Genomic DNA, 15,220 nt, shown 5'->3' with positions numbered 1-15,220 from the left:
AATTTGGATAGGTTGTTTCCTACAATATGTTTATGTCCATAACATTTCCTCAAGAAACATATGATAACAATAAAACATTTTAAGACGAGACATGTATACCTATACACACATTCAACTTGGACCAATATCTAGTCTTATGTGTATAAAATAAGATATTCCCTCATATTGGTTTAAAAATTTTTGTACATTTAAACATATGCAATTTATTTCACAGGCCCCCTACTCTCCTATAATTTCTCAAAACTGAATTGATAGTTGTAAAACGTTATTATCACAAAAACCTGCATGGAGAGCACCATGTACATTGGTACTAACTGCAGGGGAAAAATAAGCAGTGACAGGTTAATACATTAAGTCTGCGGATTATACCAACATGATAAAAAAAGTAATGTCTACAGGGAAATACTCACTTCAACATAAGGCACCATACAAAAGTTTGAGGCACTTCAGCAGGGATGAGCAAATCAATGTATAGAATGCAGATGGAACAGTTAAAATGGAAATTGAGCAAGTGTTGGTCAGTGTTGATATTGACGCAGGTCACTCATGTATGGGAAACACAAATATATAAAGAAGCACTTTGAGACGTACTTCAATAGGAGAACATTTGGCTCCTTGTTTCAGGCTTAAAAGCTGTTTTTGAGTTGATTAGCAAATTAACAGGATCCTCCTGTGTTTGGGAATTGCTGTATGGAGAAAATGTGACGAGATCACATAGAAAATAATGTCACTGTACAAAACTTCATTTGCTGAAAACAAAAACTTAAGTCACAAATTTTTTTGGTTTTAATAAGCTTTCTTGTCTCAAGTTATTGTTATAGCCAACCGTAATATGCAGAATGATAACATGATCATATCATAATGATTTGATTCTGCTTAAAGTTGAATGGTTTATCTGTCAGTATCGAGACACAACATCTGTCTGACTTGCTTCCCTCAATGTGTTGAGGGTACACCTGTTTTCTACATGTTCATGTCTCACCTCGGTAGCTTTAGGTGCCATTTACAAACAGGTCTGAGCTGTTTCTTTGTGCCCTTTGCTTCTCCCTCCCATCTAATGTGTCCTACTACTGTTTTTTCAGACACAGGCCTGAGGATGTGGCTTCTGTGGTTCCTGCTGCCATCACTGCTCTCTGCAGTGTCGGGGGGTACAGACTCCAAAGCTGTCACCACCACCCTCACAACCAAATGGGCTGATACTCCTCTGCTCCTGGAGGCCAGGTACAACACTGCACCGCTCAGCAGTACTGTAGCAGCCACATCACATTATGCATTACGTCTGACATTAAACTTTTCAAGCAGATAATGGATCAATCAATGTCCTGACAGGTGGTGAGACTGTCCTCTAAACCAGTTTCAGCCTCTGTGTCTCTGATGTGTCCTCGAGCACGATGACGAAAAATCTTCAGATACTTTACTGTTAACTGGAGCTGTTCATTCACAAATGTAGCATTTAACACTATGTACAGTACATATAAAGTGTGTCGTATTTACACGCACATCTTATGAAACTGCCACCTTCATCCTCTTCTTCCTCAGCGAGTTCCTGGCAGAGGAGAGCCAGGACAAGTTCTGGGACTTTGTTCAGGCCAATCAAAACATAGAAGGAGAGCATGATGGTAAAGTAATACTTCTTCACCCTCTCTAGACCAGTTTTCACTTTTAGTCTCTGTGCTGTGAGCAGCGGAATTTGTGATGTGTGTGCAAACCTCTTGGCAGCAAATGCGGTGTCAGTGTTTTGTCCAAACACTTATGCAAGCAATAAAGTGATAGAAGAGATCTGCAAACTATATTTTTCTCCTGTTTATTTGTGTCTCTGCCCGTGTTAAAAAGTTGTCAAAATAACAGGAGCTTCATGAAATATGAGCATTAACACATGACATGTGTCTTCACACAGACACAGATCAGGCCTACTATGACCTGATCTTGAAGAAAGCCAGTGCCTTGCTAAGCTCCGTCCAGATGAACATGCTGAAGTTTGCCCTCTCCCTGAGAGCCTACTCTGCAACAGTACACTCCTTCCAACAGGTACAATGACTTAAGGGAGACATGCTCATATTCAGGCTCATCATTTTAATTTGGGTTATTTGCTTTATGTTATTATGTTTACATGCTTTAATTTTCAGAAATTGCATCACTCTCCTCATACTGTCCATTGCTGCAGCTCCTCTTTTTGGCTTCTGTCTAAAACGCTCCTGTCTTTTTAAGGCCCTCCTCCACATAAAACCCAGTCTGCTCTGATTGGTCAGCTGGCCCACTCTGTTGTGATTGGTCACCTGCTTCCAGCTTATGCAGGAAGAATTGGCCTCTGCTCTCACTTCACCTGACTTTGTTAAAGGGCGTACCAGACTAGCCACTGGGGTTACATTATGCAAATGTGGGACATTGTGATTTTACAAGTGACAAGGTGTCTCAGAAGCTTCATGTGCAAAGTTTTCTGTCTGAGAGAGATGCTTCATTTACAACTGACTTTGGGCTTTTTTATATTTGCAGACCCTTCACAAAGGATAATATGTCTCCTTTAATTTTGTTGTTTAAGTCTATTACATGCATGAGAAGTGGTGTCATATTCCTGTAAATGTGTTTGCATGTGTTGAACGATTCCACTGTTCTTCACATTGTTAGATTGCGTCCAATGAGCCTCCTCCGCCTGGCTGCTCAGCTTTTTTCAACATCCATGGAGAGAAGACGTGTGATACTGAAAGCTTGGAACAACTTCTGAAAACAGCATCCGAGCGGTAATTAGAGACTCTTACGATGCAGATCTGATGGTCATAAATCAGTGAAATATATTATATGATATTATGATCGACTTCAATCTCCTCTCTCTTTCAGACCAAAGCCATACCTGTTCAAGGGCGACCACAAATACCCAGGATCAAACCCAGATGGTCCTGTCGTCATCCTCTATGCTGAGTTGGGAGAACCACATTTCCAGATGCTTCACCAAATCATATCATCCAAAGTCAGAGAGGGGCTGGTGACTTACGTGTTCCGCCATTACCGGGCTGTAAGTGTCACATTCATACTAACACGATCAGTTTGATGAATGAAAGATGAATACAAAACACATAGTGACACACCTGTATAAGGACAAAAGAATTTAACAAGCTGTTTAACAGCTAATAACATATCACTATATACAGTACACTTTGTCAAATGTATACATTATACATCACAATATCTTTATCTGCTGAGTGTGTGTAAGTAGCATGCTTTCAAGAGTAAATAAGATTATACCAGATAGACTGAGATTACTGTTGGGATTATTACTAGATTAATTAATTAGTTGATTGCCAGAAATTCATTAATTTCAGAATATTTTGCTGGTTTTCTTCATCTTCTATGACAGAAAACTGAATATTTAGAGTTTTTCTGCATTTGTCCAAACAAAACAAGAAACTTAAACTATATTTCTAAGACTGGAAGTTGCTGCTGTTTTTCTTTCATCTGTACATTATATTTAAAATGCAATTAATTATAAACATTGATATAAAGTTATTGATCCTACAATTTAGGCCTGGAAATTGTGGCTTATAGTGTGACATTAGCCTAAATATGCCCAAAGCTATACTATAAAAACATTAGAAATCCAATGTTTACCATTTTAGAAAACATTTTATCCTTATAAGTAGCTGTATAGGGTCCTCTGGTGAAATCCAAGTCATGTAAAATAAACAGATGTGGTCCTCTCCCTTTACAACTGCTGTCTCGAGACACTCAACCCCTCTTTACTACAGTAGAGATACACACTTGTTCACAAAATAATTGCATAGAGATATTGGGAAGCCCCACATACTGTATTTATCTCTGTGTGAACATGAGCCAAGATAATGATTTTGAAAACTCTGCGGCTTATCCAATTTATAATTCTTTCTTCCCTGCAATTATGCTGCATTATTCCCACCATCTGTCTGTGAAACACGAAGTCCTGGACACAGGAGAGGCTGTAACATTTATCACTGTTTTTGTTCTACTTCTAAGCACGAGAACCATTCGGGGGACACTCTGTGTCTTCAGCACTTAGCGGACAACAGCTGGCTGTCTGTGTTTGAAAGCTTGCTTAGTCAGAACCCATATGTGTTTGTAGCTGTTTCAGTTCTAAGTGAGATTCATTTTTACTGCAGAGATGAAGATGAATAGAAAGATGTAAAAATATTACAAGCCACATGGGCAAACATTTTTTTTCTGCTTTCTTAGTTGAATATGGATTAGAAACATTGTTCAATTTCCCATCAGTGCAGCTGAAGAGAAATGAAGTAGACGGCCTGATTGCTGTCAACCTGACTAAACTCCTGTCAGTGCCCTTTGAATACATTTACACTTGCATTTAAGCTCTCGCTGAATACATCCTCAAGTGGCGTGCCAAGGTGCATCCAAGGATACAACACACTTATGTTCGGCACAAGGGTTCAGTTTTCTTCTCATCTTTTTACAATGTTTTCCATTCGCCTCTAGAATCCCAGTGGAAAGAAAGTGTATCTGTCTGGGTACGGAGTGGAGCTGGCAATCAAAAACCAGGAGTACAAGGCAAAGGACGACACACAAGTCCAAGGTGCCCACGCATACAAGAACACACGCTGTTGATAGACACACAGATGCCCATGATTGTGTAATCCCAGAGGAGTCCTGATGTTAATAATGAGTTAATTGATTGTGTTTGCAGGCACGGGGTTGAACGCTACAATGATGGGAGAGAATGATCCAGTGGACGAGGTCCAGGGCTTCCTATTTGGCAAACTCAAGTGAGTGTTTCTGTGTCAGGCCATGATAAAAATTCAAAGCTTGGATTCGCTCCAGGAGCTTCACCACGCTCAAACTGGCCAAGATTTTCTATTCTTCCCTCAAAGCACTGACTATAACCTTCTATCTCTGATAAACTAACCCGAAAATAAATCAATCTGTCTCTGAAGACGTCTACTCTCTCTTAATTAGCAATTTGCTACTTAGGCATTTAGCAGACACACTTTAAATCCCTCTGTCTTTTTCTCAACAGGACTGTCTACCCAGAGCTCAAAGAACAGCTGAAGGAGTTGAGGAAACATTTAGTCGAAAGCACAAATGAAATGGCACCGCTGAAAGTCTGGCAAATGCAAGGTAAATATCTGCCCAGATTTTATTCGCCGTCTTAAATCTTAAGTTTTTCTCTTTCCAACTGTAACATGATTGAATTTCTTTACACTAACAAGCTACACAGGAAGTGTGTGTTGATGCATATTTATATTACATTCTGTCAAAATACTTAATTGACTGTTGACTGCAGAGCAAAACAAATATTTAAAATTAGCAGAGCCAAGACCATGACAGGTTAACGAAAATAAACTGCAAAGCCCAGGGATCCTGCACCAAATCTAAACACTTCCTCAACTCACTGTTAACACCTGCAGGCATTATTTCTGTCACTTAAATTCTGAGGAATTGATTTTATGATCCTGTAAATATGCCCTCAGGACTCAGACCGAGCACTCTGCCCATTAATTTCACCGCTTCACCTAACAAAAGATAATTATCTAATGACATAAATCCCATATTCTCGTTCCCATCCAAAAAAATGATCATTTGTTTCTTGACACAAAGATTTTTCTGTCCTTGAGCAAACTAATGAAAAGGAGCAGAAACATTATCTCCTTCAGCTGCATTTCAGATTTAATTGTGAGCGTGTTCTTTCCCACCTACCTTGTTTGGTTCTGTTCAAATGAACTCAGGTGCACTTTCCTGTTGGAAGAGTTGTTGCAAAAGCTGTCCTTCAAACTCTTGTGTGGACGAAACAACCAAACTAATACAGCTTGGAAAGATGGCTCTTGGTCCATTTTAAAGCAGAACGATATTTTATCCTAGAAGACATTTTGTTTTGAGCATTTATCTGGTCGTGAACAGAAAGCATTATTACAAGTAATTCAAGATCAAAAATTGTATTGAGCTTCTTTTCTCCTACATTTATTTTGTGGTACATAATAACTTCTTTTATTTGTTTGTCACTATTCACTCACAGTTTCAGTCTGAGAGGAACAAAATAAACACAATGTTCAGTTAAATAGTGCTGATATCCTGCCAGTCAACACAATTTGATTTTCCAATGTGGGTTGAAGCAGCATAACGCTCCCACTTGTTGTCACTTTGTAAAACAGCATGATTATAGCTATTGGTTTGTTTGTCAAAACTCAGTGTGAACTGGCACCAGAGCAGAAGTAAAATGGAAAAATCATATATTTGTGTGGGGTCCTGACCGATTCAACCAAACTAAATGTGTGAAAACAACGTGAAACAGCACGTCAGATCTTTTACTGTATGTGTTTAGCTCTGATTTCTGTTTTGCTGAAACAGATTAAAACATTTTCTTGTAATCAGCCCCCCAAGTCACACTTGGTACACTAACAGCTTCAGCTTTTTAAATTGACTTATTCCCGTGGGAGAATCTGCATCCCCCTTGATTTTGATTTAGTGGTTTGATTAGTTTCTTTATTTTCCTTATCCAGTGATGATGGAAAATAAAAGGAAACTAGAAATGCATTCAGAGAGATGTTACACCTGCAGGCTCAAATATTCAGCGTTCAACAGTGAGATCATTCCATTAGTGAAATGTTTTATGTCTAGTTCTGCAATCAATGACTGCGATCGATCAGTGTCGTCTTAACACACGAGTCATAATGTCAGAGCACTCTCTGCGGCAACATAAAACGCACTATTGATCAGAGTTGCATCATCCGATGAATCACTGACTCATTTGTATTCACTTTTTGAAATCTGTCTGTTTTGCTTGCGTCACACAAACCTTGAGCTACTTTGTGTTACCGCCCCTGGTTTATATTAGCCTGATATTGCCTGGCTCTTTCGCCTCTGCGATCATTTTCGATTTCCAAGTGGCGATATCAAGGGCCGCAGTCCAGAATGCCTCTGGACATAATGGGCGAGACCTACAACCTTCTAAGTTCCGCCATTTGCTCTTCTCTGTCCACTTCGTTAAGCACTGTGGCAATAGTGGATTCAGCAGATGTCTCCAAATGAGAGGCAGCCGTCTTTCAGCTGCACTCCTCTGTCAGATCTGTTAAATCTGATAAATCTGCCCCGTTTTTGATAAATGGTCCTGATTTGGCCAGAGCTGCTTCACGATGTATGGAAATCACTCTGAACAAGAGACGTCCAAACCTGTCTGTGCGAGCGAATACACATGAGCTCACTGATTGGGCGGCAGTTCAGGCTCAGATTATGTGTTTTTGTAAAACACACACACACACAGAGACTTATTTCTTTTCACTAGATGCGGCCAGGATGCAAGCATGAGGCGGCTTTGATTGTGTTAAATAAAGGATGTGAGGGGATGAGAGATTGGGGCTAAACTCGACTGTCAGACTGTCATGTGGGCGTCTGTCTTTATCTTCTACCCCACTGGGGCTCATTATCTCAGTCTGTTTATAAAGACAGGGAGACCTCCAGGGGCTAATAATCACACAGGCTACAACACCATTACAAAGATGCTCGCTGCATTGAAATTATCCCCACTGAAATAATCCACACTTTTCTCGCCCCTTCCTTGCAAAGAAAAGCTCCCATACAAGATCTTTTATGCAATGTTATCACATATAAAGTCACATATAACAACATTCTAGTCTATATTCTTAATCCTGCCTTAAACGCTTCAATGCTTGAAGATGGATTTAATTAATTCCTTAGATGTGAAGACAAGCATGTTAACGTGAAATTATTTCCTAATTATTACATCAATTGGCTTAACTGATTACTTTTTTAACCCCGCTAGCAGCGCAGCTCTTGGGATGACGATGTCTCTGTGTCGGTCGATGGAGACTATCCAGCATGAAATTTCTCATCAGGTGGCTTGCCGTGAAATTCTGTGCATCGAATCCTAATGACTGTGGTGATCTCATGACTTTTTCCTGTCGAGTGCCACCAGCAGATTCACTTCTGTGCTTTTGTTGAAATGTCTTAACTATAAGACAAATTGCTATGAAATATGTGCATGCCCCGCGCTCATTAGGTCAAGGGTTAAATTTGACCCAAAGTTAAGTTTATGCCCACATCAGCTTGGCACATGCTAGCACATTAACACACTTTCCTAATCCTTCTCCCTCTTTGTCTCCCTCCCGTCATCCCACTATTTCTTTGACAGATCTTAGTTTCCAGACAGCAGCTCGTATTCTTGCTGCTCCTGCTGTTGAGGCCCTCAGTGTTATGAGAGACCTCAGTCAGAACTTCCCAACCAAAGCCAGGTAAAGAAGAGAAACACACAAGAAGTCTGAAGATATCTGAAGTTTTGTTTTACACAGATGTTAATTAGTCTGCAGTTTTTAAATTCAGTCTGTCCTCTTCCCCTCACAGGTCCATCACTAAAACAGTGGTCAACTCCGAGATCCGTAAAGAGATTGTAGAGAATCAGAAGGTACGTGTTTGTTCTTCAGTCAATATATATATATATATACTTTCCAAAAGCTTTATTATTAATAACTATAAACACAAAGAAAACACAAATACAGCCAAATCTATAAAACTTGTTAAAGAAAATATACTATAATATATTTTTACGTAAAATGTGAACATTAATGCATATTTTGTTATCTAAAAACATAAGAGCTAAAAGACTCGTATTGGCCAACCCACAAATTGGTCGGGTCTAATACATGCTCGCCTTATTTTTGCTTTATCTGTGATTCGTTCTTTAATATAATATTGCTGTAACTATTTTGAGCCACTGTTTTTTTCTATTACTGTCATGTTTTTATCGTGAGAATTTTCTTCTTTAATTCGATAATGATGGCAGAGAGCTGAAAATAAGGGAGGGAGAGAGCGGACGTTAGTGTCTTAATTCCATCAAATCACCAGGACACCATGTTACTGCCTCGTTGCTTTTGTTTTGTTGACAAAAATGAAATATTGAGCTTGAGTGCAAATGTTGGAGATCATTTACAAAAACAGAGTGTTTTTATGTTTATTTAAATATTCGCATTGGTCTAAAAATGCTCAAATGTTCCTTTCATCCCAGCTGCTCGGCGTCTTCCTCCTCTCTCATTCCGCTCTCTTTTCCCTCTGCAGCGTGCCACTGTTCTTACCTTCCTGCTGACTGTGTTGTTGAGTTGTCAGGGATAATTTAGGTTTAGCTGTTTACCTATCCGATCCAATAAGGTAGAAAAATAAAGAAAAACAGATCGCATTATTGCGCACAGCCACAACCACATTCCCTCGGCCCCTCAACCTGCGTCTACGGGGAAATATCTCAAAATGAGAACTGCCCTTCCTGTTTTTGTTTTGCTCCTCTCACCTTTTTATTACGTGATAAATCGTAAACAACGTCGGACTTGAAAAGCATTTAGTTTCTGACAATGTCTTTGGGTTTGCCCTGCTAATGGAATAGGTAATCACCCCTTTTTCTTCACAAATGTTTTTTCCCTCCCCCTCTCTCTCTCTCTCCTGCCTCCCCCTTTCTCCTCAAGCTGTGCTCACATTATCTTGGTGCGCAGACAGGAGTTTGGGTGGGTGGTGAGGGTGAGCAGCAAACGTCCTAATTACTGAATCGGTGATTCATTCAGCAGGCGCACTGAGTCCTGCAGCGAGGAAGGATTATTGATTGAAGTAGTTTGGACACTTGCACGCAGACATTTCCCTCTGTTTCCCACACACACAAACACACACTCACATCCTCATGCTGTTTAAGTGGGATGAACAATATTTGTGTTAATCATGTCTTGTTGTAATTGCAGCGTCTGGAGTATGATTAATCTGATGTCTTTGTCTTTCTGTAATGAGATTTGACTGCGCCAGAACGACTTTCAGCTTTTCTTTTGCCTCTGCTGAGACACACACACACACACACACACACACCAGCCTCTCACAGCCGTGAACACACACACACACACACACACACACACACACACACACACACACACTCGTTCACACGCTCTTTCTCTAATAATTAGATGTGTTTAGTGTGTGGTTTGATTGCTCTAAACAGACTTGCTTTAGACAGAGCTGTCAGTGCTTGTTTGGAGATGTCGACTTAACTCGATACAGCTTTTTGCTGAATATTGCCTCAAGTTTTACAACGTAATTGACGACACAATGGTCAGTTTTGACTTGACGTGCTACACAATGTGACGGTTTGCTCAGCTGGAGTTAAATGGAAAGTTATAGGGTTTGATGTAAACAGGATATGTTGATGTCCCCAAAGTTTTTCAAAGGGACTCTGGGCCTGCAGCCTGGGGATTCAGCTCTGTTCATCAATGGGCTTCACATCGATCTGGACACACAAGACATCTTCAGGTGCACACACACACACACACACACACACACACACACACATTTGTGTCAATCTAATCTTTTGCAACCTTTGTTATCAAACGTTTATATTCAGTCTAGAGCTGCAATGATTAGATAGAAAATCCATTTTCAACTCCTTTAGTAAACAATTAAATGCCCAAATCAGTTTTCAAGCTAAAATATAGAATAATTGATGTCCAATGAATTTACAGGCTGATATTATATTAAACTGAATATGTTTGGCTTGTAGAGTGTTGGTGAGACAAAATGAGACCTTGGGTTCTTGTGTGATCAATGTTTTTCACTATGCTGATTATTATTTAATAGACAATATGATTGAATAATCTGCAGATAAATCTCTAATGAAAATTATCCCATTGATGGATCAATATTTAAATAAGTTGCTGATTAATTTTACATTAACTTACTAATATTGTACATGGTTAATTGTTTGAGCTCTGAAATAATTTTACTAAAGGCACTATAATCTCATTTGAAACCAGATTTGTATGTGTTTCAATTTACATCCGAGTTTCTTTAATATTCAAAATCCTAAATTAGTTTTTTATGAAAAATGGGAATCAGTTCAGTCGCACACAATCTGCTTTCAACAGTCGTGTTGGTAGTTTCGTGCTCTTATTCACACCAACTGTAGACGATCAAACACTGACTGGCCTCTGTCTGCTCTCACCTGCAGTGTGTTTGAGATGCTGCGCAGTGAAGCAAGGGTGATGGAGGGTCTGCGCTCGCTGCACATCGAGACGATCTACATCCACGACATCCTGAAGCTCAACGTTCAGCCGTCCGACTCGGACTACGCCGTCGACATCCGTAACCCGGCCATCAGTGTAAGAAGTCAAGTGTTCAGCCATCGAAGCCTCCTCTTACAGATCATAACCTCCTGTCCTGCTGAAAGAAAACTGACCTTTTCTGACCTTTAGATATTACTTTGATTCATAAATTAGTCAATCGACAAATAGACAATTAATTCTTTAGTTTTTTGGACAAACAGTGTTTCAGAATGTGAACTTGAGGCCAGGAAACTTGGGAAGGAACAAAAAATGTATTGATTAATGGAAGAAAAATTCAAGAATGATAAACAGACAGTGAAGTTTTTTGTTTCCAGCCCACTGCTGTCAAAAGTAATCTCTTGTTGTCTCTGATCTGCTCTTGAGCTCAGGCCGCCATTCCCTCCTCAATTCCCTCTTCTCTCTTTTTAGTGGATTAACAACCTGGAGACCGACCACAGGTACAGCTCGTGGCCCTACAACGTTCAGGAGCTGCTCAGACCCACCTTTCCCGGAGTCATCAGACAGATCCGCAAGAACTTTCACAATCTGGTATGTCCGCGCCTGATAAATCAGACCTTTGTGAAGTAAAACGGGTCTAAATCCTTGAGAGATATACCAGCGTGTGTGTGTGTGTGTGTGTGTGTGTGTGTGTTGCAGGTGATTATTCTGGAACCCACCCACGAGAATTCTGCTGAGCTGCTGAGTGTTGCAGAGATGTTTTATGCGAACAACATACCACTTAGGTTAGTGCTTGCATCGTCAAGGAAGTGAACTTATTAAAACTCATTCTTTATGCTTGGATTGGATTTTTGTATGTATTTTCTGGTGAATATTTCAATAAAACGGCAACATAATGATTTTTATTGCACCACAGTTACTGCAAAAACATCAAAATCTAAAAAAAAATCGAATGGGAGCTGCAGCATCCGTCTGCTGGAAGCGAATGTGTAGTTAAAAGTTAAAATCTATTTAAATTTCAGAGTTTGTCAGGCAGGTTCAGAGACCTTTGATACTTCTCTGCATGAGGCCTCTTTGGGTGGTCGGGCTGTTTGAATACTGATGCAGCAGACGTCTCACACTCTGCATTTAAGCTGTTCAATACATGTGAGAGGTTGTTTTATATGCTCTCTGCTTGTGTTTTAGGATCGGATTAGTGTTCGTGGTGTCAGATGAAGATGACATCGACGGGATGCAGGATGCGGGCGTGGCGCTGGTGCGTGCGTACAACTACATAAAAGATGAAGTGGATAGTCAGAGTGCGTTCGAAGCTGTCATTTCGGTGAGTCGACCTTTAACCATCCTTGATTAGAGCATTACGAGCATCCGGTTGTTTTCCTTTATTGTCCTCTTTTAACAAATCAATTATACCCTCTTCTTGTCTTCCTCCTTTCAGATGTTTAACCACGTGCCCATCGGTGGACAGCTGAGTGTCGGGGACGTGGTGAAGGTGCTGGAGAAGAAGTTCCCCTACGTGGAGGTCAGCAGCGTCCTGGGAGCCGACTCCAGCTACGACAGCAACAGGAAGGTGAGTCTGGTTTAATGTGGCGTCACTGTGCTGGATGCTACAATCATTTTGTGGGCATCATCAGTCAAAGCTGACATTGGTGCATTTTCATTATCAAAAGTAACAGGCGTCTAACTCTCAACAAGAAAGGGAATAAATGTATTTTCTGAAATGGATCTTTTTAAAATGAAAGTCATGAATAATGAGATTAAAATGTAGACAGACATTAAATTATATGCAACAGTGAACAAGTACGTTTTATGTATTTTCTTGAGCCCAACTGATTTATCCGATGGGCCATGAAAATTGACTGATATGAGCCTCTTACAGACATTTTGACATCTGCATGTGTTTTTTTTCTATATCAAAAATCTATGTTTACTTGTATTTATGTTTTCTTTTCATTTATAGTTATTAAAGTTTATGGTTAGACTTTAAAGTACAGAGCCTCAATTATCGTCCTTTTATAATAAGGTTTTTATAACAACATCTTGGGAATCATTGCCAAATTTCTTTAAAAATATAAACATCAGCCAATATAATGGTATCCGAAATGTTTTACTCTCTAATATCCACATCGGTCAAGCTCTAGTGGTTTCATTGCAAAATGCAGCTTCTTTTATTTTATAATGATCCTATGAAATGCAATGTAAGAAGAACCATTTCAGATGACCACTGTGAAAACATTTTACAAATGTAATTTTTCTGCCACTGAAATGTCAAACCTACAGTAGTTTGGATTAGCTTTTCTATGTCCTGCTTATACAGTACATGTCCTCAGCTGTATTTTTGAGATGGTAAAAGACTTATAATTAAAACTCATACCTCTGATTGTCTCCTATCAGGACGGCAGGGCGTACTACAAGCAGACAGGAGTGGGCCCGTTGCCTGTGGTCTTGTACAACGGTGTACCTTACCAGCGTGAACAGCTGGACCCCGACGAAATGGAGACAGTCACCATGCAAAAGATCCTGGAGACAACCTCGTTCTACCAGAGGGCCGTCTACTTGGTCAGTCAGCACAGAAACGCACACACACAGACTTACACCCACACACTTTGATATACAGTCACTGTGAGACAGTCAGATTTTATGATCAGTATTGTTTTATTGTGGTTTAATAAAAAAAGATAGTCATTAAAGATGTTTTTATTTGATGGTCGTTTTATTTCTCTTCAAAGCAAAATCAATTTTTATTGCAGATGAGTCAAAATCAAAAAATAACTAATTGCATAAATGCCTCTGCAGACTTGTGTTTGATGAGCGTTTGATTCACTTTGCATAAACGCTGTAATACATTGAGTTCTTTCTGGATATTCCCGATGTGCTCATATGAACATAAAGTCTATGAAAAACTTGTTTCTTCATCATCCTTCAAGTAACTGAAGATCTTTTCTAACTGTGCTTATTTTTAACAACAACAAAAAAATGCTTAATCTCAACAGATAACTCCCACATTCACCAGTGGTTTCTTTGCGACTGCCGACACTGATAAAACCAGTCAGGGTATTTATTTGTGTTGTTTTTTAATTACCTCGCTCAATTACAAATTCCGATTTAAATAAAACAAAAGAATTGAAAGAAAAATAGCAGAAGAACTCAAGTGATTTTTTATTTATATTTTTTAAACGGAGCTGTTGGAAACAAATGGTGCGTTTCTTTGTGAGTGCACTGTCAAGGATTGTTGTGATGAAATGGATTGTCTTTCAGGCAGGATCTTTGTGAGCGGCTCCATCTGTCATTCTCCCCCGTTTTAATGTTGTTCCAGCTCTCAAATGAGCCAACTCTTTGAATTGGTTCTTTCAAAGGTGTTCTAGAGGCATTTAAGCACCGCGGACAGTTTTTTTTTATTTGGTTTTAATACTAGTGTTGGTGCTGAACACAGTGTTAGTCATCACTCTTGTTTTCTACCTTTTAATGTTTAATCCAAACTGGTCGGTGGAAAACTTTTCAGTCGATACGCGAGCATCAGTAACCGCAGTGGAAAAGCTATTAAATCTTGAAAGGGATTTCTTAGCTGTGACTGTGGGGATGAAAAGGCCGGCGAACAATGACCTCCTGCAGTAACATCAGTAACATAACAATGTCCGCTGTAAATTTGTCTTTTAACCTCATGAGTCCGTTTGTTTGGATCGCAGGGTGAACTGGCCACAGATCACGACGTCGTGGACTACATCATGAACCAGGCCAACGTTGTCCCTCGCATCAACCCCAGAGTGCTGTCCACCAGCAGGACACACTTGGACCTTTCTGATACCAGTAAGTCCACAGTAGGGATGTAGAGGAATAAGAAAACGTTATCTGAAAACAAACTAGAAAGGCATCTGTAGAGCACACAACTCCGCCAAGGGCCAACCGTCCCCTTATGACACCACATCTAAATCTGTTAGATCCAGATTTTGTTCTTGGATCTGCACCAAATTGCACCCACTCACCCGGCTCTGCTCCAAATTTTAATGGGTTCTTTCTTGGCTGATATCCCATCCTTCCACTAAGTTTCATGGAAATCTGTTCAGTCATTTTTGTGTAATCCTGCTGACAATCAAACAAAGGGATGGGGGTGAAAGCCTAACCTGATGTGTTATTTCAAATGATCCAACATTGAAGCCTGACTCCTTGAAGACTTCAATCTGAAGTTTTGGACAATCTCAGAAGTGTAT

General features: G+C 39.8%; 1 protein-coding gene across 2 annotated transcripts in view; it reads left to right on the top strand.

Moving 5' to 3' along the window:
* The window catches only part of uggt1 (UDP-glucose glycoprotein glucosyltransferase 1), a 28,818-nt gene that overhangs the window by 2,609 nt on the left and 10,989 nt on the right, over window positions 1-15,220 (top strand). For both annotated transcript variants that reach the window (XM_047341659.1, XM_047341658.1), the window contains exons 3-20: window positions 1,083-1,221; window positions 1,540-1,619; window positions 1,898-2,028; window positions 2,626-2,738; window positions 2,836-3,010; window positions 4,459-4,555; window positions 4,667-4,745; window positions 4,997-5,097; window positions 8,126-8,225; window positions 8,335-8,395; window positions 10,178-10,269; window positions 10,964-11,114; window positions 11,487-11,606; window positions 11,715-11,800; window positions 12,201-12,336; window positions 12,451-12,582; window positions 13,407-13,571; window positions 14,699-14,819. In XM_047341659.1, coding sequence (XP_047197615.1) covers window positions 1,083-1,221; window positions 1,540-1,619; window positions 1,898-2,028; window positions 2,626-2,738; window positions 2,836-3,010; window positions 4,459-4,555; window positions 4,667-4,745; window positions 4,997-5,097; window positions 8,126-8,225; window positions 8,335-8,395; window positions 10,178-10,269; window positions 10,964-11,114; window positions 11,487-11,606; window positions 11,715-11,800; window positions 12,201-12,336; window positions 12,451-12,582; window positions 13,407-13,571; window positions 14,699-14,819 — 2,079 coding nt within the window. The remainder of the gene's footprint in view (window positions 1-1,082; window positions 1,222-1,539; window positions 1,620-1,897; window positions 2,029-2,625; window positions 2,739-2,835; window positions 3,011-4,458; window positions 4,556-4,666; window positions 4,746-4,996; window positions 5,098-8,125; window positions 8,226-8,334; window positions 8,396-10,177; window positions 10,270-10,963; window positions 11,115-11,486; window positions 11,607-11,714; window positions 11,801-12,200; window positions 12,337-12,450; window positions 12,583-13,406; window positions 13,572-14,698; window positions 14,820-15,220) is intronic.

The sequence above is a fragment of the Hippoglossus stenolepis genome, chromosome 10 (genome assembly GCF_022539355.2).
Source record: "Hippoglossus stenolepis isolate QCI-W04-F060 chromosome 10, HSTE1.2, whole genome shotgun sequence".
NCBI lineage: Eukaryota > Metazoa > Chordata > Actinopteri > Pleuronectiformes > Pleuronectidae > Hippoglossus > Hippoglossus stenolepis.
The sequence above is the reverse complement of the archived record's forward strand: the minus strand, read 5'-3'. Positions and strand labels throughout refer to the sequence as shown.